The sequence below is a fragment of the Oncorhynchus clarkii genome, chromosome 1, assembly GCF_045791955.1.
Source record: "Oncorhynchus clarkii lewisi isolate Uvic-CL-2024 chromosome 1, UVic_Ocla_1.0, whole genome shotgun sequence".
Lineage (NCBI taxonomy): Eukaryota > Metazoa > Chordata > Actinopteri > Salmoniformes > Salmonidae > Oncorhynchus > Oncorhynchus clarkii.
In genome coordinates, this window is record NC_092147.1 from 22,932,061 (window position 1) to 22,955,004 (window position 22,944).

Genomic DNA, 22,944 nt, shown 5'->3' on the forward strand with positions numbered 1-22,944 from the left:
CTGACAGGGCTGAGATGACTCTTTTGGACTTTAATCCCTACACACACCTTCAGTTAGAAAATATTTGCTCTGAAAAATGTTTTTCCTTCAGTCCCAGGACTTTGGAAGACAAACATTAAAGGGATGTTATGAAGCTCTTTCGGCAAACTTGTAATTGCTATAATGAGGCCTTTTCTCAGTCTGAACCCTTTAGAAGACAACTGTGGCAAAAACAGAATTTATTGTCAAACCAAAACCAAGCAATGAAAGGGCTTCATAAGCCCCCCCCCCCCCAAAAAAAAGCACCACAAATAAGTTAGCAAAATGAAATTTGGTGGTGTGTCCAGTAAAAGCAAGCCAAAGTACTGATGTTCCAAACAAATACTGTATACCAGTAATAATGTGTATGCTAAAGCTTAAGAAAACAATTTTGGGGTCATTAGATGTGTAAGTGTTTGTGTCATTATCTATTTGGTCCAAAGGGAGGTTGAGACCTGGATATGATGGCTCCAACTATAAACCACATGAAAGATTTATAAATAAAGTAACAAACTCCAGAACAATTTCTTTTTTAACCAGCTGTGACAAAGCAACTCACCCTGCAAGTGGTCAATGGTTAACAATTACAAAGAAAAATTCAGTCAACGCTTGACTCAAAGAAATGATTGGGTTTGATAACTTTTTTTTACATTCCTTCAATGGAGGTGTAAGTTTACTGGATGAAATACACTGAAAAAACATTTGCTATTAATTGTTTCTTTCAGTCTCCCTACAAACCACACCCTGACTTGTGACATGACAAATACATTATAAAAAATACAAAAAGCTAAAAGTATTTTATCCATCTGTGATGGACCAAAATAAAAAAAACTGGCACACAACAGTTTTTGTACATTTATATTTACACATGTTTGGTAAGAGGAACAGCGTATGAAAACACAAACACAGAGTTTCATCCTTCTGAAGAGGGGAGGGGCCAGGAGAGACATACTAGTCTAGTGCAATGATGTCATCATCTTCCTCATCGGCAGCCAAAGGCTGATCCAGGCGTTGGCGCTTGGCTGAAGCCTCGCCTGTCTCAGCATCATGGAGCTTCCTCTTGTGGCCTCCTGACTCCATGCGGACATCCATAGTACTGGAGGACGGCCCCTCCTCGTCCGAATCAAGTATCAGAACATCGTCCTGCTCAGCAGGGGCTAAGAGGAGAAAGGAAATCAAGAGAAAGTCAGACGAGAGACGATCGACATGAACCATTTTAGAGTTTACGTTCAGCTACAAAATAAACATAGCTGCACATGATTCTCAGTACAGGTGACTTCTGACCAGGATTTTTGATTATTAGACAGTCTATAAACAGTCCATCTCTGTAATCAATGTCAGTTTTGCTCACCTTTGGAAGAGGTGGACGGTTCTGCAGAGTCTTTGTTGCCGTTGGCAACATTCTTGTCCTCTTGTGCGCTGGGTGGGGTTGGGGCTTTGTCAGGGGCGTCACCCACCACCTCAAACTCCACATCCTTCGCCAAGTCCTCACTTTTACAGACAAGCGCAGAAATACATTTACGTTAAGGAAACTCATTTTCATTAGTCATGCAAATGCAAAGGCCTATACAGCACACAGAGAAATACATCCTCTCTTACCAGTGAATCACGTTAACCAGGAGTGTGTAATCCTGCAGAAAGTCATCCACTTGCAGACGGCTACCATGTCGTATCCCAAAGTCAGACAGAAACTTGCTGTTGTTTGCTATAAGAAGAGAATGGTGCATGATCATAAATATGTATACCTGATAAGAGTATACCGTTGAGTACAATACAGGGTTTAGCGATATTATGATAGACGATACTATCGACGATGATCGACAACCATTGCCAATGGTGACAACATTGTGATGTCACAAACAACATTTTTGCCCAGGGGTCTCAAACCCTGTTTCTGGAGAGTTACGCCAACCCTAATACTTGGTTGATAACCTGAACCAGGTTAGTTACAACTGGGGTTGGAGAGAAAAGGACAGTGGCTCTCCAGGAACAGGGTTGGAGACCCCTGGTTTAGCGTATTTGAACTTGACTAGCGCCACGCAATAAATAACGCAGTCGGGCAGGGCTGCTCAGTGACATTGAGTAATTTGTCTATTCCTATTTGCTATAATCTTGTTTTATGAAAGGCTTCATATTAAAAAAGGCTGGCCTGTTTCAATAAATATGTTATACAGAACGCAAGAGGAATGTAGGCTAGACAGAGCAGAGTAGTACACCAAAGCAGCGCGAATTGGCCATTCAGAAAATATTGTCTCTCCCCCCTCTCGCTGTCGGATGCTTGGGCCTTACGGCCTAAACCAAATGTTATTTTTTATACAGTGCCTTCAGAAAGTATTCATCCCGCATGACTTATTTCACATTTTGTTGTTTTTGATTTATTTAACCAGGTAGGCTAGTTAAGAACAAGTTCTCATTTACAACTTCGACCTGGCCAAAATAAAGCAAAGCAGTACGACACAAATAAGAGTTACACATGGAGTAAACAAACATACAGTCAATAATACAATAGAGAAAGTCTATATACAGTGTGTGCAAATGAGGTAGGATAAGGGGGGGGGGCAATAAATAGGCCATAGTAGCAAAATTACACTGGGGTGATAGATGTGCAGAAGATCAGTGTGCAAGTAGCGGTACAAAGGAGCAAAATAAAACAAATAAATAACAATATGGTGATGAGGTAGTTGGATGGGCTATTTACAGATTGGCTATGTACAGGTGCAGTGATCTGTGAGCTGCTCTGACAGCTGGTGCTTAAAGCTAGTGAGGGAGATACGACTCTCCAGCTTCAGTGATAATTTGCAGTTCGTTGCAGTCATTGGCAGCAGAGAACTGTAAGGAAAGGCGGCTGAAGGAGGAATTAGTTTTGCGGGTGACCAGTGAAATATACCTGTTGGAGCAGGCGATGTGGGTGGGTGCTGTTATGGTGACCAGCGAGCTGAGATAAGGTGGGGCTTTACCTAGCAACGACTTACAGATGACCTGGGGCCAGTGGGTTTGGCAAGGGATATAAAGTGAGGGCCAGCCAACGAGAGCATACAGGCCACAGTGGTGGGTAGTATATGGGGCTTTGGTGACAAAACGGATGGTACTGTGATAGCAAATTGGATGCAGTCTAAGTAGAGTGTTGGAGGCCATTTTGTAAATGACATCGCCGAAGTCAAGGATCGGTAGGATAGTCAGTTTTACGAGGTTATGTTTAGCAATATGAGTGAAGGATGCTTTGTTGCGAAATAGGAAGCCAATTCTAGATTTAACTTTGGATTGGAGATGTTTGATGTGAGTCTGGAAGGAGAGTTTACAGTCTAACCAGACACCTAGAATATGTGGACAACTACAAATACCTAAGTCAGAACCGTCCAGGGTAGTGATGCTGGACGGGTGGGTAGGTGTGGGCAGCGATCAGTTGAAGAGCATGCATTACATTTGCATTTAAGAGCAGTTGGAGGCTATGGAAGGAGAGTTGTATGGCATTGAAGCTCGTTTGGAGGTTACTTAACTCAGTGTCCAAAGAAGGGCCAGAAGTATACATAATGGTGTCGTCTGCGTATAGATGGATCAGACAATCACCAGCAGCAAGAGCGACATCATTAATGAATACAGAGGAAAGAGTCGGCCCAAGGATTGAACCCTGTGGCACCCCCATAGACTGCCAGAGGTCCGGACAACAGGCTCTCCAATTTAACACACTGAACTCGGTCAGGGAAGTAGTTGGTGAACCAGGCGAGGCAGTCATTTGAGAAACCAAGGCTGATGCGTCTGTCGATAAGAATGTGGTGATTGAGAGTCGAAAGCCTTGGACAGGTCGATGAATACAGCTGCACAGTACTGTCTTTAATAGATGGCGGTTATGTCGTTTAGGACCTTGAGCGTGGCTGAGGTGCACCCATGACCATCTCGGAAACCAGATTGCATAGCGGAGAAGGTACGGTGGGATTCGAAATGGTCGGTGATCGGTTTGTTTAACTTGGTTTTCAAAGACCTTAGAAAGACAGAGGAGGATAGATATGTCTGTAGCAGTTTGGGTCTAGAGTGTCTCCCCCTTCCAATCTTTGGGGATCTCAGACGATTCGAGAGGTTTGACAAGCTAGTAATAGGAGTTGCAACAATTTCAGCAGATAATTTTAGGAAGAGAGGGTCCAGATTGTCCAGCCTTGCTGATTTGTAGGGGTCCAGATTTTGCAGCTCTTTCAGAACCTCAGGTATCTCTATTTGGGTGAAGGAGAAATGGGGGGGGCTAGGGTAAGTTGCAGTGAGGGGTGCAGGGCTGTTGACTGGGGTAGCCAGGTGGAAAGCATAGCCAGCCGTAGAAAAATGCTTATTGAAATTCTCTATCACGGATTTATCGGTGGTGACAGGGTTTCCTAGCCTCAGTGCAGTGGGCAGCTGGGAAGTGCTGCTCTTATTCTCCATGGACTTTAGTGTCCCAGAACTTTTTGGACTTAGCGCTACAGGATGCAAATTTCTGTTTGAAAAAGCTAGCCTTAACTTTCCTAACTGACTGTGTATGTTGGTTCCTGACTTAACTGAAAAGTTGCATATCGCGGGGGCTATTCAATGCAGTACGTATTACAGCCCGAATTCAAAATTGATTAAAAATATTTTTTCCCTCCCACTCATCTATACATAATAACCCATAATGACAAGGTGAAAACATGTTTTTAGAAATGTTAGCAAGTGTATTGAAAATTAAATATATCTTATTACATAAGTAGTCACACCCCTGAATCTATATTTTGCAGAAGCAACTTTGTCGGTGATTACAGCCTTGAGTCGTCTTGGGTTTATCTGTATCAGCTATGTACATCTGAATTTGGGGATTTCTCCCATTCTTCCGGTGAACAGCATTATTAAGTCTGGGTTTTGGTTGGACCACAAGTAATTTCACATTCTTGTTCTGATGCCATTCCAGCATTGCTTTGGCTGTATGCTTGGGCTCATTCGCCCAACCGAAGGTCGTTTGCACTCTGAAGCAGGTTCTCATCTAGGATTTGCCTGTATTTGGCTCCATTCATGTTCCTTCTATCCTTACCAGTCTCACAGTTCCTACCGCTGAAAAGCATCCCCATAGCATGATGCTGCAACCACCATGCTTCACGGTAGGGATTATATTCGACGGGTGATGAGCTGTGGCCTAGTTCTCCCCAGACGGCGCTCTGCATTCAGGCCAAATATATTGAACAAAAATATGAACCGCAACATGTGTTGGTCCCATCTTTCATGAGCTAAAAAAAAAAGATCCCATAAATGTTTCATGCGCACAAAAAGCTTATTTCTCTAAAATGTTGTGCATAAGTTTGTTTACATCCCTGTTAGTGAGCATTTCTCCTTTGCCAAGATTATCCATCCACCTGACATAAAGAAGTCGATTAAACAGCATCTTGTGCTGGGGACAATAAAAGGCAACTCAAGTTGAGGGAGCGTGCAACGGGCATGCTGACTGCAGGAATGTCAAACTGTGTGACCTTATATAGACTGGTGTTTTCCTAAATCATGTCCATGCAATTGAATTGGCCACAGGTGGACTCCAATTTAGTTGTATTGGCATGTCAAGGATGATCAACGGAAATCGGATGCCCTTGACCTCATTTGGAGTGACATAGCAAAGGGGTGTGAATACCAATGTAAATAAGATTTCTGTATTTCATTTTCAATGTGTAGAAATGTCTAAAGACATGTTTTCCCTTAGTCACTATGGGGTATTGTGTGTAGATGGGTTAGATTTAAAAAACATTTAATCAATTTTGTATTCAGGCTGTAACACAAATGTAGAATAAGTCAAGGTGTATGAATACTTTCAGAAGGCACTGTAAATACGGACAGTCCTTAACCATCTTGTGGCTAGGCGTTTTAAAAAACGTAGGCTATATTCCCTTCTCTCTCTCCATTCGATAGGCTATTAATATGACTTTGGGTTAGGCCATGCTTTCATCGTTTTATGCATGCATTCCGTTCTCCTGATCAAACAATGAATGCTGAATGCTAGCTGAGTTACATCACAAAGTAGTTTGAATAGCCTAAAAATGTAAGGTAGCCAGGGGACTAATGAGAGAACAAACATCATCAATAGAAACATTGAATGACAAGTTTAAGCTTATTATGAAATAAATCCCTCCATGTGAATCTGAATGGCCAATAACCTAAACTCAGCAAAAAAAGAAACATCCTCATCCTCCTCAACTGCGTTTATTTTCAGCAAACTTGTATGAACATAAGATTCAACTGAGACAAACTGAACAAGTTCCACAGACACGTGACTAACATAAATTGAATAATGTGTCCCTAAACAAAGGGGGAGGGTCAAAATTAAGTGTCGGTATCTGGTGTGGCCACCAGCTGCATTAAGTACTGCAGTGCATCTCCTCCTCATAGACTGCACCAGATTTGCCAGTTCTTGCTGTGAGATGTTACCCCACTCTTCCACCAAGGCACCTGCAAGTTCCCGGACATTTCTGGGGGGGGAATGGTCCTAGCCCTCACACTCCGATCCAACAGGTCCCAGACGTGCTCAATGGGATAGAGAGCCGGGCTCTTTGCTGGCCATGGCAGAGCACTGACATTCCTGTCTTGCAGGAAATCACGAACAGAACAAGCAGTATGGCTGGTGGCATTGTCATGCTGGAGGGTCATGTCAGGATGAGCCTGCAGGAAGGGTACCACATGAGGGAGGAGGATGTATTCCCTGTAATGCACAGCGTTGAGATTGCCTGCAATGACAACAAGCTCAGTCCAATGATGCTGTGACACACCGCCCCAGACCATGACGGACCCTCCACCTCGATCCCGCTCCAGAATACAGGCCTCGGTGTAACGCTCATTCCTTCGACGATAAATGCAAATCCTACCATCACCCCCAGTGAGACAAAACCGCAACTCGTCAGTTAAGAGCACTTTTTGCCAGTCCTGTCTGGTCCAGCGATGGTGGGTTTGTGCCCATAGGCGACGTTGTTGCCGGTGATGTCTGGTGAGGACCTGCCTTACAACAGACCTACAAGCCCTCAGTCCAGCCTCTCTCAGCCTATTGCGGACAGTCTGAGAACTGATGGAGGGATTGTGCGTTCCTGGTGTAACTCATGCAGTTGTTGTTGCCATCACACCCGTGGGACAGGTACAGGATGTTCAGATGTCCCGATCCGGTGCAGGTGTTGTTACGTGGTCTGCCACTGCGAGGACGATCAGCTGTCCGTTCCGTCTCCCTGTTGTGCCGTCTTCGGCGTCTCACAGTACAGACGTTGCAATTTATTGCCCTGGCCACACCTGCAGTCCTCATGCCCCCTTGCAGCATGCCTAAGGCACATTCACACAGATGAGCAGGGATCCTGGGCATCTTTCTTTTGGTGTTTTTCAGAGTCAGTAGAAAGGCCTCTTCAGTGTCCTAAATTTTCATAACTGTGAACTTAATTGCCTACCGTCTGTAAGCTGTTAGTGTCTTAATGACCGTTCCACAGGTGCATGTTCATTAATTGTTTATGGTTCATTGAACAAGCAATGAACCATAATGAAGATCTGTGAAGATCTGTGAATTTATTTGGATTTTTACGAATTATCTTTGAAAGACAGGGTCCTGAAAAAGTCGAGAACATTATCACTTTTATACAAACAGGTTACCAACATATTCAAATAATGATTGCCATATTTTAATTTAAAAGGTTTTGATTTATTTATTCATACCATTTCATCCTTCCAAAAGATATAGTCCCGACACAAATCTAGGGTTGCTACCCAACCGGCTGGTCGTTCGTTCTATTGGTTCGGTTGCTAGAGACACGACCAAGTCATTCAGTCATTTTGTTCTGTATCTATGGACACGACTCAGTCATTCGTTATAAATGTTCCATTGCCATACTGGCTGGCAATGTTCTTATCCGCATTTGCATTCGTTTAAGCTGTTTTCCAGTGACATTTATTTGGATACATCCATAACAATGAGCTAATGAGGCACGATTTCGTCTGGCATAGAAAATGTGCTCACTCGTTAGGACACTGTTGTTCAGAGGAGCTAGTCAACACAATCACTTCAAACGGAAGCTGGAAAGACTGCAAACTAGCTGCGCTTCGTTTCACCTTTTTTCAATTGACATCTTTGTATAAATACAAAAATGATGCCAGCTGATTCATGATTTCAACTGGCTGAGAAACGCTACCTGATTGTCTCGTCCCGACACGTTCATTACTATGGGAATGCTGAAGATAGAATTTCAATATTGAGACAATGTTGCAAATGTCAGAGACAAACAGCAAGATTAATACAAATCTGCTCTGTTGAAAACTAAAATGTTAGTCTAAAAGAAATGGGAGATATTGTCTAGATGCTTTTTATAGTAGAGATCAAGTTTATAAATTGTCTGGCTGGGCTGATGAGACAGTGGATTGTGCAGTCAGATGGAACAGAGTAAATAGGCATTTTAACATCATAGATTTAGCCGGTGGGAACTTGTGGAATAGACACCGGCTGGGAATTCTGTTTTAACCAATCAGCATTCAGGATTAGACCATTGCCATATATATAGATCTGTGCCATTCACTTTGAACTGGACTTTTTGCAGCATCAGCAGTCGAGAATAGATGCACTTGTTTTCTAATCAAAGCAAGAGCTTCATGTAGGGACGTGTGTACATTTGTTCATATCCTTTGCTAGTTAGTGAGTTATTAGCCCAGTTATAGATCATTTGTAGTCAGCAATGGGGGAAGTGACTGATTCCAAAAAGAGCACAAATGTGTGCATTTCAAGACATATTTGAAACGCCAGTCAGGTAAAGAGCTTTTTTTGTCTTAAAGGGGCAACGTATTTTGAGACAGGCTTGAATAAGCTAAGTGGCCAATAGGCAGAGGGTAGAATAATGTCTGATTCACTGTAATAATGGTATGGGAATAATGATGCATTTTATATTGTAAAGTGGTTTCTTGCATCAAACAACATGTTCAGTCACCTTGTCTGAAGGTCACGTGGATAAACAGTTTCTCAATTTTTTTAATTGAACCTTTAACTCTTGCACTGAGATGCAGTGCCGTAGACCGCTGCACCACTCGGGAGTGGCACCACCCTGGTTAATGTTTTTTTTTCTCCAAAAGTCTCAATGTAGGCCTACATCGAACACAACACATTGGCTGCTACTGTAGGCTGAACGATAGAACAGCTATTTCCATGTTAAAATGTTATTGGATGCATTTTCTTCATTGTTTTTGATGGTAGGCTACTCTGTTAGGACTACATTATGATCAAATAGCCACAGTAGACTACTGTTAGTTTTAACTTAAAAGTGAGTGTTTTCCCACTAATTGAATTTTGGAACATTTGTACGTAGCCTACAGCCATGAGCGCATTGTTGAGCTTATAATATGGACACTGTTAACAACCCTCCAGACGAGCTTCGATGCCATACAACTCTCCTTCCGTGGCCTCCAATTGCTCTTAAATACAAGTAAAACTAAATGCATGCTCTTCAACCAATCGCTGCCTGCACCTGCCTGCCCGCCCGTCCAACATCACTACTCTGGACAGGTAGTTGTCCACATATTCTAGCTGTCTGGTTAGACTGTAAACTCTCCTTCCAGACTCACATCAAACATCTCCAATCCAAAGTTAAATCTAGAATTGGCTTCCTATTTAGCCAGAAAGCATCCTTCACTCATGCTACCAAACATACTCTTGTAAAACTGACCATCCTACCAATCCTCGACTTCGGCGATGTCATTTATAAAATAGCCTCCAATACCCTACTCAATAAATTGGATGCAGTCTATCACAGTGCCATCCGTTTTGTCACCAAAGCCCCATATACTAACCACCACTGCGACCTGTACGCTCTCGTTGGCTGGCCCTCGCTTCATACTCGTCGCCAAACCCACTGGCTCCAGGCCATCTACAAGACCCTGCTAAGTCCCCCCTTATCTCAGCTCGCTGGTCACCATAGCAGCACCCACCTGTAGCACACGCTCCAGCAGGTATATCTCTCTGGTCACCCCCAAAACCAATTCTTCCTTTGGCCACCTCTCCTTCCAGTTCTCTGCTGCCAATGACTGGAACGAACTACAAAAATCTCTGAAACTGGAAACACTTATCTCCCTCACTAGCTTTAAGCACCAGCTGTCAGAGCAGCTCACGGATTACTGCACCTGTACATAGCCCATCTATAATTTAGCACAAACTACCTCTCCCCCTACTGTATTCATTTTGCTCCTTTGCACCCCATTATTTATCTCTACTTTGCACATTCCTCCACTGCAAATCTACCATTCCAGTGTTTTACTATATTGTATTTACTTTGCCACCATGGCCTTTTTTTTGCTTTTACCTCCCTTATCTCACCTCATTTGCTTACATTGTATATAGACTTATTTTTCTACTGTATTATTGACTGTATGTTTGTTTTACTCCATGTGTAACTCTGTGTTGTTGTATGTGTGCTGTATGTGTAACTGCTTTGCTTTATCTTGGCCAGGTCGCAGTTGTAAATGAGAACTTGTTCTCAACTTGCCTACCTGGTTAAATAAAGGTGAAATCATTTTTTTACTTGATCAACATTTTAAGCTAAACGGTCTGATCTGTTGCACCGAACTCATTGCTTTTCGGATTTTGCTACTCCCACAATAACATCAGCTAAATAAGTGTATGTGACCAATAAAACGTGATTTGATTTTTTTTTTTAAACATTTTTGAACCGTAGACATTGTTTATTCCCCGGACTGAATTATTTTATAAACCAAAAAAGTATTTGGTTTTACCTTCGTACCAGGCTACGAAGGGTGGCCAACCATTTTTCAGGAGAGCCTTAAAGAGGCAGAGTGTAGGCTTGACTATGCAAAGAAGCCAATAAGCAGAGTGTAGCTAGCCTACCTTTTTGTCTGATTCTCGAGGGTAAAAAAAGATAGTAATGCATTTTATTTGTAAAGTGGCTAAAAATGTTAATGTCAAGGCCTACAGTCACCATGGGAACAGGTTGGCATCCTCTACTGGTCTCATTGGGAACAGTCTGATATTATTCTGTGATTGTCTTATACCTTCAGTTTCACCCTCCTCAGAGGAGATGAGGATTGTCCCTTTCCCATCCTCGATCTGCACATCTGGCGCCACCATCCCAAACTTCTCCTTTAATATCTAACAAAGAAACAAGAATCTTTAGCGGAACACATAGATATGCTGATCACTTTTCACTGTGTTGTGGTGGTTGCAACAAACAAGCAAACCAGATTGGTGTTGTATAGATCAACATGCAACTCTCTAAGCAGTCAATATCCATCTGGCTTCATCTCTGCCTCTATGGTCAAAAATGTCTTCATCACTGACCAACAACGTCCGTCCGTACCAGTCTGTGTGTTTGTCTTTATCAGTCTGATTGCAAGCATGGTCACATGCATACAGGAGCCAGAGGCATACATTACCTTGTCTTGAAGGGCCAGCACAAGAGTTTTGTGCACATTCAGTTTGACTGTAACCTCTGGCTTGCTGGCGCACACATAACAGTTGGCACTGGGTGGGTCCAAAGCACATGGAACAAGCAGCTTTTTCCTGGGGTTAGGCTGCTTGTTCAGGAAGATCTAAGAAGACCATAAAGGAAGGAACATTGGAAAATGTTTCAGAGCACAGTAGGCATACACCAAACACTCATAATCTATTAAATTATTTACAACCATCATGGCTACAATTAGTGAATGAAATGCTGGGCCAAGTAAGTGATATGCTGAATTTTGAAAATAGTGCCCCATTCATACTGTCAAAGATTTCCCGAATGTGCAGACTAGGGGCAGATGATCAAAGGTAGAGTACCACCCTCTAAGAGTAGAAGGGATCACTCCTGATTTCTCACCGTGCGACACTGCTCCACATCTCCAGACAGGATCTTCAGAGCCTCCAGCACAATGAGGCCAGCAATGACTGCATTGGTTGTGGCGATTGCTGGGATGATGTTTCCTGCCATGGCTGCAAGGAACAATTTACAAAATCAAAACACCTTAATAGGTATCAGACTTAGAAACATTTAAATGCCCAGTGCAGTCAAAAACATGATTTATATACATTTCCACAATATGAAGGTGGAATAATACTGTGAAATTATGAAAATGATCATGCTCTTTTTAGTGTAAGAGCTGTTTGAAAAGACTGCCTAAAATTTCTGCCTGTTTTGGTGGGATGGAGTTTTGGCCTGCCTTGTGACATCAAGTGGTACATTAGTTAACAGACCAATAACAAAGAGTTCCAAACCTCTCAGCCAATAACATATAGTTTTCAGTTTCCCCCTGCCCACTCAGACCACTCCCATACAGTCCTAGCCATATTCTTCCTTGAGAAATTGACCATTTTAATTAAAAACAAACAATCACAGTAAGGTACTTAATTGTTCTTAATTGTTAAGCCGAAATTATTTGATATCGAGATAAAAAAACAGCAGCATTGGAACTTTAAAGCAAGAAAGTAAAATCAATTGTATGAATCTGTATCAATAATAAATTGTCACAATAAGAACTTAACAACTCGACATCTTTCACCCAAAATACCCACACTTGATGTCAAAACGGCTCTTCATGTTCATGCTAAAGATATGCATGCGCAAGTTGGCGGCTGCTGTCACAAAGTCCATCGCTGGAGGGTCATCCTAGCAAAAGGAGGAAAATGTTAATCAAATGCAATGCCAAAAAAGCATATTCTTCCCAGGTCTATTTTCTATCTCCACCAAAATAGTTTGTTCCAGTGGGGCAGTGTTGACTCTGCAATGTCCCATCCTTAGGTCCTCACCTTGTCCCACACAAGTTCTGCTCCATCCCCTTTGTCAGCCAGCATGGAGCGCAGGGTTTCCACGCTGCGGGAGAAGAGCTGGGAGTAACCTGCCACACCCAACACCTGTTGGTCCTTCAGTCCCGTCCCAGTCACCTCCTGGGGACACGCTATCGCACAACCAGAAAGAGAGAGAGAGACAATGACAAAACTAAACTACCACAACAAAATCTTCTAAATCAAATTGGTCCACTGCACTCTCCAGAAGCTTGGAGCAATATAATATATACTGAACAAAAATATAAACTCAACCATTTCAAAGATTTTACTGAGTTACAGTTCATATAAGGAAATCAGTAATTTGAAATAAATTAATTAGGCCCTAATCTATGGATTTCACATGACTGGGAATACAGACATGCATTTGTTGGTAGGGGCGTCGATCAGAAAACCAGTCAGTATCTAGTGTGACCCCCATTTGCCTCATACAGTTCGACATCTCCTTCACAGAGTTGATCAAGCTGTTGATTGTGGTCCCACTCCTCTTCAATGGGTGTGCTTAGTTGCTGGATATTGGCGGGAACTGGAAAACGCTGTCGTACACATCAATCCAGAGTAGAATTCGACCGATTAATCGGCATGGCCGATTTCAAGTTTTCATAACAATCGGTAATCTGCATTTTTGGATGCTGATTATGGCCGATTACATTACATTCCACGAGGAAACTGCGTTGCAGGCCGACCAACTGTTACGCGAGTGCAGCAAGGAGCCAATGTAAGCTGCTAGCATTAAACTTATCGTATACAAAACAATCAATCTTAACATAATCACTAGTTAACTACACATGGTTGATGATATTACAAGGCTAACTAGCTTGTCCTGCGTTGCATATAATCAATGCGGTGCCTGTTAATTTATCATTGAGTCACAGCCTACAGTGCCTTGCGAAAGTATTCGGCCCCCTTGAACTTTGCGACCTTTTGCCACATTTCAGGCTGAATAAGGGGCTGAATAATTTTGCACGACCAACTTTTCAGTTTTTGATTTGTTAAAAAAGTTTGAAATATTCAATAAATGTCATTCCACTTCATGATTGTGTCCCACTTGTTGTTGATTCTTCACAAAAAAATACATTTTATATCTTTATGTTTGAAGCCTGAAATGTGGCAAAAGGTCGCAAAGTTCAAGGGGGCCGAATACTTTCGCAAGGCACTGTACTTCACCAAACGGGTGATGATTTAACAAAAGCGTATTCATGAAAAAAGCACAATCGTTGCACGAATATACCTAACCATAAACATCAATGTCTTTCTTAACATCAATACACAAGTATATATATTTTTTATTTAGTTAAAAGAAATTCATGTTAGCAGGCAATATTAAGTAGGGAAATTGTGTCACTTCTCTTGCGTTCATTCAGAGTCAGGTTAAATGCAACAGTTTGGGCCGTCTTGCTCGTTGCGAACTGTGAACTAATTTGCCAGAGTATTACATAATTATGACATAACATTGAAGGTTGTGCAATGTAACAGCAATATTTAGACTTATGGTTGCTGCCCGTTTCATAAAACGACCACAATGACCAACGGCTCGTATTTCTGTGTTTATTATATTATAATTAAGTCTATGATTTGATAGAGCAGTCTGACTGAGCGGTAGTAGGCGGCAGCAGGCTCGTAAGCATTCATTCAAACTTTAATGTATTTGTCAGCAGCTCTTAGCAATGCTTGCATCACAGCGCTGTTTATGACTTCAAGCCGGTCAACTCCTGAGATTAGGCTGGAAATACTAAAGTGTCTATTAGAACATCCAATAGTCAAAGGTATATGAAATACAAATGGTATAGCGAGAAATAGTCTTATAATTCCTATAATAACTACAAACCTAAAATAACTACAATACCTGAGCAAGGAACTTAAACTTCTACATGGCACGTAGAGCACTCGTAACATCTGCAAATCGCTCTCCCACACGACGCCATGCACATGGTCTGCAGTTGTGAGGCCAGTTGGACGTACTGCCAAATTATCTAAAACGACGTTGGAGACGGATTATGGTAGAGAAATGAACATTAAAATCTCAGAGCTGGTAGGCATTCCTTCAGTCAGTATGCCGATTGCATAATCCCTCAACTTGAGACTTCTGTGGCATTTGTGACAAAACTGCACATTTTAGAGAGGCCTTTTATTGTTCCTAGCACACGGTGTACCTGTGTAATGATCATGCTGTTTAATCAGCTTCTTGATATGCCACACCTGTCAGGTGGATGGGTTATCTTGGCAAAGGAGAAATTCTCACCAACAGAGATTTAAACAAATTTGTACACAAAATTTGAGAGAAATAAGCTTTAATTGTATTTCTGCTCATGAAACATGGGACCAACATAATACACAATGCGTTTATATTTTTTGTTCTGTGTAGGATGCTAATGTCTTACCAAGTTTCTGAATCTCAAGCCAATCCAGAGGGAGTGGCGCTTTCCTCTTCTTCCACAGCTTGTCCATGGTCAGGAGGTACTGGATGTCATCTTTGAAAAGCTGGAGGACCACACAAAGCAAATGGCTATTAGCCAAAGTCGAGGGGCTAATAAGCGTGTTGACAACAAGACAAGGGGACACTTTCACTTAAGCAGTCCTTTAGTGAATGCTTGTTCACACTAAAGCCTACCTTGTTGAAGAGTTTGACTGCGTCATAGCCTGTGGATCGTGCCCAGTCCTTGGTGGACACCCGTTTGATGTCTCCATCCTGATCAGATGCTGTGGCTCGGGCTTCAGTGTCTGCAGGGTTCCCTGAGAAAAGGAGACAAGAGACCTCAATGAAAACCAGTGTACACAGCAGCCTTTTACTGCATACGTGTCAGTGCATCTCACCCCTCTGGTCTATGGAGGGCAGGGAGGTGGCAGTATTAGAATTCTCTAGTGTTGCGCTCTACTCACATGAAAGCTCTGGGTCAGCGGTGTCAGGGGACACCTCCTGATCTGCATCCTCCTCTCCAAAGAGCTGGCTGAGGTGGAGATTAAAATAAAACCGGATTGTCATTATCATGGGCTTAATCTCAACCTCCCAGCAATAAAACATATCTCTGCAAGCAACACCAACTTAGGATGAAGATAACAATCATGACCTATTCCTCATTGGTTTACAACTAGTGAGATAAATAAAAGTTATCTTCCAAGATGGCACAGCAGTAAGACGCGTTTGTTTTCGGCTCATGTAAATATTCAATATTTTTTCTGGGCTTGTGTGTACAAATCAAATCTCTTTTTTCCCATTTCGAATTAAATATACCTTCATGCAACCCGCCTCACACAAGGTGGTACGGATCTGCTATTTTTTAGACCTTATAACTGGAACATCCATCAGCAGCTAGCCAGCTAATTAGCTACTAGCTTTTTAGTCATTGTTAGCCACTGTTAGCGGTCTTTACCTTTAGCTCGGACTCCAGACGCTTTAGCCCTGGATAATACCTGCCAGTCTGCACAGCGCAATATCAGCCCTGAGCATATCGGACTGCTTTTTTCCCCACTACATCCCCGGATTCCTGACGCAAGCTCTGGACCATTACACCAGATCTTCGCAGCTAGCTAGTTGCTACCGAGTGGCTATCGCCCTTGTCCAGAAGCATGCACCAGTTAGCCTCAAGCTAGGCCCATCTCCCGGCTAGCAAACGAAGTACATCAACCACAATACCTCTCTTGCCAATTGGCCTGGACCCTTTGTCGACATGGAGCCCCGCCGATCCATCACGACTGGTCTGCTGATGTAATTCGGCCCCTGCGCTCTCAACCCGGCCTCTGCATCATGGATGTTGGTGATGATCCATCTGCTAGCCCCGGGCCCGCTAGCTTCCTAAACGCCATCTCTCCCGCTCGCCTAGCATAGTAATCGACTACTGAGCGGCTCCCTGTTTCATCTATTGCTGCTCATTGGACCTTTGTTTATCTGTCGGCCCCAGCCTCGAACTCAGGCCCTGTGTGTAGCTAACTGACCCTCCCTGCCTATTTATCGCCATTTACCCGTTGTCATTGTCCTAGCTGTTTACCCATTGTTGTCTCACCCTTTGTTGTCTTAGCTCTCCCAATCAACACCTGTGATTGCTTTATGCCTTTCTCTAATGTCAATATGCCTTGTATATTGTTGTTTAGGGCAGCTCTCATTGTTTTATTTTACTGCAGAGCCCCTAGTCCTGCTCAACATGCCCTCGGATAGCCCCCTTGTCCCACCCCCAACACATGCGGAGACCGCACCTAGCTTAACTGGCACCTCCAGAGATGCAACCTCTCTCATCCCCACTGTACTCGCACCCTACCATACCCTTGTCTGTACACTATGCGCTGAATCTATCCTACCATGCCCAGAAATCTGCTCCTTTTATTCTCTGTTCCCAAAGCACTAGATGACCAGTTCTTATAGCTTTTAGCCGTACCCTCATCCTACCCCTCCTCTGGTGATGTAGAGGTTAACCCAGGCCCCGTGTGTCCCCAGGCGCTCTCATTTGCTGACTTCTGCAACAGTAAAAGCCTTGGGTTCATGCATGTTAACATCAGAAGCCTCTTCCCTAAGTTTGCTTTATTCACTGCTTTAGCACACGTCGCCAACCCTGATGTCCTAGCCGTGTCTGAAACTTGGCTTAGAAAGGCCACCAAAAATTCTGAAATTTCGATCCCCAATTACAACATTTTCCGTCAAGACAGAACTGCTAAAGTGGGCGGAATTGCAATCTACTGTAGAGATAGCCTGCATAGTTCGGTCATACCATCCAGGTCTATGCCCAAACAGTTTGAGCTTCTACTTTTAAAGATCCATCTCTCCAGAAATAAGTGCCTCACTGTTGCCGCTTGTTATAGACCCCCCCTCAGCTCCCAGCTGTGCTCTGGACACCATATGTGAATTGATTGCACCCCATCTATCGTCAGTGTTCGTACTGCTGGGTGACCTAAATTGGGATATGCTTAACACCCCAGCCATCCTACAATCTAAGCTAGATGCCCTCAATCTCACACAAATTATCAAGGAACCTACCAGGTACAACCCCAAATCCGTAAACATGGGCACCCTCATAGACATCATCCTGACCAACTTTCCTTCTAAATACACCTCTGCTGTCTTCAACCAGGATCTCAGCGATCACTGCCTGCGTACGTTATGGGTCCGCGGTCAAACGACCACTCCTTATCACTATCAAATGCTCACTAAAACACTTCTGCGAGCAGGCCTTTCTAATCGACCTGGCCCAGGTATCCCGGAAGGATAATGACCTCGTCCCGTCAGTAGAGGATGCCTGGTTGTTCTTTAAAAGTGCCTTCCTCACCATCTTAAATAAGCATGCCCCTTTCAAAAAATGTTGAACTAAGAACAGATATAGCCCTTGGTTCACTCCAGGCTTGACTGCCCTTGACCAGCACAAAAACACCCTGTGACGTACTGCAGTAGCTTCGAATAGTCCCCGCGATATGTAACTGTTCAGGGAAGTCAGGAACCAATAAACACAGTCAGTTAGGAAAGCAAACAGAACTTTGCATCCTGCAGCACTAAGTCCAAACAGTTTTGGGGCACTGTAAAGTCCATGGGGAATAAGAGTACCTCCTCCCAGCTGCCCACTGCACTGAGACTAGGAAACACTGTCACCACTGATAAATCCACAATAATTGAGAATTTCATTAAGCATTTCTCTATGGCTGGCCATGCTTTCCACCTGGCTACCCCAACCCCGGCCAACAGCTCTGTACCCTCCGCAGCAACTGTCCCCCCCCCCCCCCCCCCGGCTTCTCCTTCACCCAAATTCAGACAACTGATGTTCTGAAAGAGCTGCAAAATCTGGATCCCAACAAATCAGCTGGGCTAGACAATGTGGACCCTCTCTTCCTAAAATTATCTGCCACCATTGTTGCAACCCCTATTACTAGTCTGTTCAACAACTAATTCATATCGTCTGAGATTCCTAAAGATTGGAAAGCGGCCGCAGTCATCCCCTCTTCAAAGGGGAAGACACTCCAGACCCAAACTGTTACATACCTATATCCATCCTGCCCTGCCTTTCTGAAGTCTTCGAAAGCCAAGTGAACAAACAGATCACTGACCATTTCAAATCCCACCGTACCTTCTCCGCTATGCAATCTGGTTTCCGAGCTGGTCACGGGTGCACCTCAGCCACGCTCAAGGTCCTAAACGATATCATAACCGCCATCGATAAAAGACAGTACTGTGCAGCCGTCTTCATCGACCTGGCCAATGCTTTCGACTCTGTCAATCACCACATTCTTATCGGCAGGCTCAACAGCCTTGGTTTCTCTAATGACTGCCTCGCCTGGTTCACGAACTACTTCTCAGATAGAGTTCAGTGTTTCAAATCAGAGGGCCTGTTGTACAGACCTCTGGCAGTCTATGGGGGTTCTTCTTTGGACACTATTTATCAAACATCCAAACAAGCTTCAATGCCATACAACACTCCTTCCGTGGCCTCCAACTGCTCTTAAATGCTAGTAAAATGAAAGGCATGCTCTTCAACCAATCGCTGGCCGCACACGCTCACCCAGCATCACTACTCTAGACGGTTCTGACTTAGAATATGTGGACAACTATAAATACCTAGGTGTCTGGCTAGACTGTAAACTCTCCTTCCAGACTCATATTAAGCATCTCCAATCCAAAATTAAATCTAGAATTGGCTTCCTATTTCGAACAAAGCCTCCTTCCCTCATGCTGCCAAACATATCCTCATAAAACTGACTATCCTACCGATCCTCGACGATGTAATTTACAAAATAGCCTCCAACACTCTACTCAGCAAATTGGATGCAGTCCATCACAGTGCCACCCGTTTTGTCACCAAAGCCCCATATACTACCCACCACTGCGACCTGTATGCGCTCATCGGCTGGCCGTCACTACATATTCGTTGCCAAACCCACTGGCTCCAGGTCATCTATAAGTCTTTGCTAGGTAAAGTTCCACCGTATCTCAGCTCACTGGTCATCCCCAAAGCCAACACCTCTTTGGCCGCCTTTCCTTCCAGTTCTCTGCTGCCAATGACTGGAATTAATTGCAAAAATCATCGAAGCTGGAGGTTCTTATCTTCCTCACTAACTGGAACGTCAGCTGTCAGAGCAGCTTACCGATCGCTGCAGCTGTACACAGCCCATCCAACCAACTACCTACCTCATCCCCATATTTGTTTTTCTGCTCTTTTGCACACCAGTATTTCTACTTGCAAATCCTCATCTGCACATATATCACTCCAGTGTAAATTGCTAAATTGTAATTACTTCGCCACTATTGGCCTATTTATTGCCTTACCTCCTTTGCAGATACTGTATACAGAATTTTATATTGTGTTATTGACTGTACATTTGTTTATTCAATGTGTAACTCTGTCGCACTGCTTTGCTTTATCTTGGCCAGGTCGCAGTTGTAAATGAGAACTTGTTCTCAACTGGCCTACCTGGTTAAATAAAGGTGATATAAATAAAAAATAAATTTAAAAAAGCACTTCAACAACACTTACTTGAACAGGTACTTGGCCCACACAATGCAGTGTATAGGCTCAGAGGGGGTGTTGCGAATGGTACAACCAGGGAAGGTTTTCTGTGTGGGTTTGGGCTGGCACTCATAACACTCAGTAAGACCCTATAGTGTGGGAAATCAAGGAGAGGGAGGTGATTATTTCACTCTGTATCTAATGAATTTTTACTGCACTGAACATGACCATGCATCTAATTGGCATCCACAGGTTGTTTTCATCCGTGTCTTACCTTCTTAATAACGGTCACCTGCCCAAGGTAGCCAGCTGTGCCACTCTCAATAAGGGGAATGTCAGCTGCAAGACACATCCTGTTCACATGGTTACGAGCCGCTGCACGGAAGAAAAGATTCAGCTGGCGCTAAGACCAGGACCACACCAGGGAAAAGATACCAAACGTACTCTACAGACAAACTAGGGGTAGGGAAAGAGGGTGTAATTAGGGGGAAGTAGATATTACTATACCTCGATTGTCCAAAGCATTCATGACAAGCATGAAGTTCCTGAAGAATTCCACATTGTACTCTGGGCTGTGAAGGACAAACATACCAAACATTAAACAGGATCAAGGACTTTAAGTTCTCACACCGGCAACTCACAACACTAGTTGACTTACTTCATGATGCTGTCATGATAGGCTGTAATGTTGGCAGTGGGACAGAATTGCAGCACACTCTCTTTTGCCACCTGCAAGACAGACAGCCGTAAGTTCACAAATAGTATTTAGATTGTGTACAGCATACACTAAGTGTACAAAACATTAGGAACATCTCCTCTTTCCAGGTGAAAGCTATGATCCCTTATTGATGTCACTTGTTTAATCCACTTCAAATCAGTGTAGATGGAGACAGGTGAATGAAGGATCTTTAAGCTTTGAGACATGAATTGTGTATGTGTGCCATTCAGAGAGTGAATGGGCAAGAAAAAAATATTTAAGTGCCTTTGAATTGGCTATGGTTGTAGGTGCCAGGCGCACCTGTTTGAGTGTGTCAAGAACTGCAACGCTGCCGGGTTTTTCACACAACAGTTTCCAGTGTATATCAAGAATGGTCCACAAGGCCTCCCGGGTGGCGCAGTGGTTAAGGGTGCTGTACTGCAGCGCCAGCTGTGCCATCAGAGTCCCTGGGTTCGCGCCCAGGCTCTGTCGTAACCGGGAGGTCCGCGGGGCGACGCACAATTGGCCTAGCGTCGTCCGGGTTAGGGAGGGCTTGGTCGGTAGGGATGTCCCTGTCTCATCGCGCACCAGCGACTCCTGTGGCGGGCCGAGCGCAGTGCGCGCTAGCCAAGGTTGCCAGGTGCCTCCGACACTGGCTTCCGGGTTGGATGCGCGCTGTGTTAAGAAGCAGTGTGGCTGGTTGGGTTGTGTATCGGAGGACGCATGACTTTACCAACCCGTACGGGAGTTGTAGCGATGAGACAAGATAGTAGCTACTTCAACAATTGGATACCACAAAATTGGGGAGAAAAAGGGGTAAAATAAAAAAAAATAAGAATGGTCCACAATCCAAATGACATCCAGCCAACTTGGCACAACTGTGGAAAGCATTGGAGTCAACAACAGCCTCAGGGAAAAAGTGGGTGCAACTTCATATTAGGAAGGTGTTCCTAATGTTTTGTAAACTCAGTGTATTTTAGAATGATCTCATGTTTGTGAAAGAACAACAAAGCATCTGTCCCCTACCTGCGCCTTGGACTTCCCCACATGTTTCTTCTGGAACAGGAACTGTCTGTTCAGGTTGCTCACATCAATAGTGTCCAGATCAATCTATAAAAGAGACACAGCAAATCGAAGTTAAAACACAATTACGGATACAAAAAAATGCAATTAATAAGATCAAGACAGGTTCACAAAAAAGTTGGACGTGGTATGAAAGATTTTGCTACAAACTGTATAACGTTAGCTACCTACGTTATTATATATCTAGCTAGCTGCATTGTAGTTTACATTGCTTATCACAAATCACCAGCATTGCTAGCAGCTAGCTAATTAGCCTTCAAGCATACCGGTATGGACAGCTTAGCATTGTCTAGCTAACGTTAGCAGACCACAAAGAGGTCGGGACAACATGGCGCGCAATTGAAATTCTGGACGAAGTGACCTAAATGTTGTGTTTTTATATACATGCATGTAACTAGCTAGCTATATAACTACATTGCTAACTCCACCACTTACATATAGCCAGGCTCATGTGAAAATGTTCTCATATATACACTTATTTCAGACTAGCTAGCATGCCAGGCCTTTCACACTTCAGCCTGTAGGCTGCACAAAGACCCAGCAAATGTCCGCCCCCTGCACGACTTACCACTTCTATATTTTTGAAGCCGGTGAGTACAAGATTTTTCAAGAGCTCGCAACCAATTCCTCCAGCTCCGACCACCAGCACCCGGCAAGCGGATAAGGAATCAGCGAGCTCTTTTCGGAGAGACCCCACTAGTTGTACCATTGTTGATCAGAAAAATACAGAAACTGCAGTAGACCAGAAGAGAGAGGAGCTAGCTATGTGGCTAGCAGCAAGCACCACCTCCTTACTCCGATAAGGGGGCCCTTCGATATAAGCGCACAAAGACTGATCAAACACTTTGCCTATAGTGCCGCCTTCTGGAGAGGCGGGGTTTAGGCTTTTGAGTTGAGTTCGTTGAGTTTCCTTCTCTGACAGTACAGTGCTGAACTGCACACCAAAACCATGACCAAAA

At 43.6% G+C, this 22,944-nt stretch overlaps 1 protein-coding gene across 1 annotated transcript; it reads right to left on the bottom strand.

Moving 5' to 3' along the window:
- Window positions 1–862: 862 nt before the first annotated feature.
- LOC139386625 (SUMO-activating enzyme subunit 2) lies at window positions 863–22,841 on the bottom strand. The gene is made up of 17 exons (XM_071132397.1): window positions 22,554–22,841; window positions 21,929–22,012; window positions 20,864–20,934; window positions 20,713–20,777; window positions 20,480–20,580; window positions 20,233–20,354; window positions 15,665–15,732; window positions 15,396–15,517; window positions 15,166–15,265; window positions 12,749–12,897; window positions 12,515–12,608; window positions 11,823–11,935; window positions 11,398–11,553; window positions 11,017–11,113; window positions 1,618–1,723; window positions 1,370–1,509; window positions 863–1,175 (listed from the first exon to the last, which is right to left on the bottom strand). The coding sequence occupies exons 1-17, from the start codon at window positions 22,692–22,694 to the stop codon at window positions 970–972; spliced, it is 1,935 nt and encodes a 644-aa protein (XP_070988498.1). The 5' UTR covers window positions 22,695–22,841; the 3' UTR covers window positions 863–969.
- Window positions 22,842–22,944: the final 103 nt, after the last annotated feature.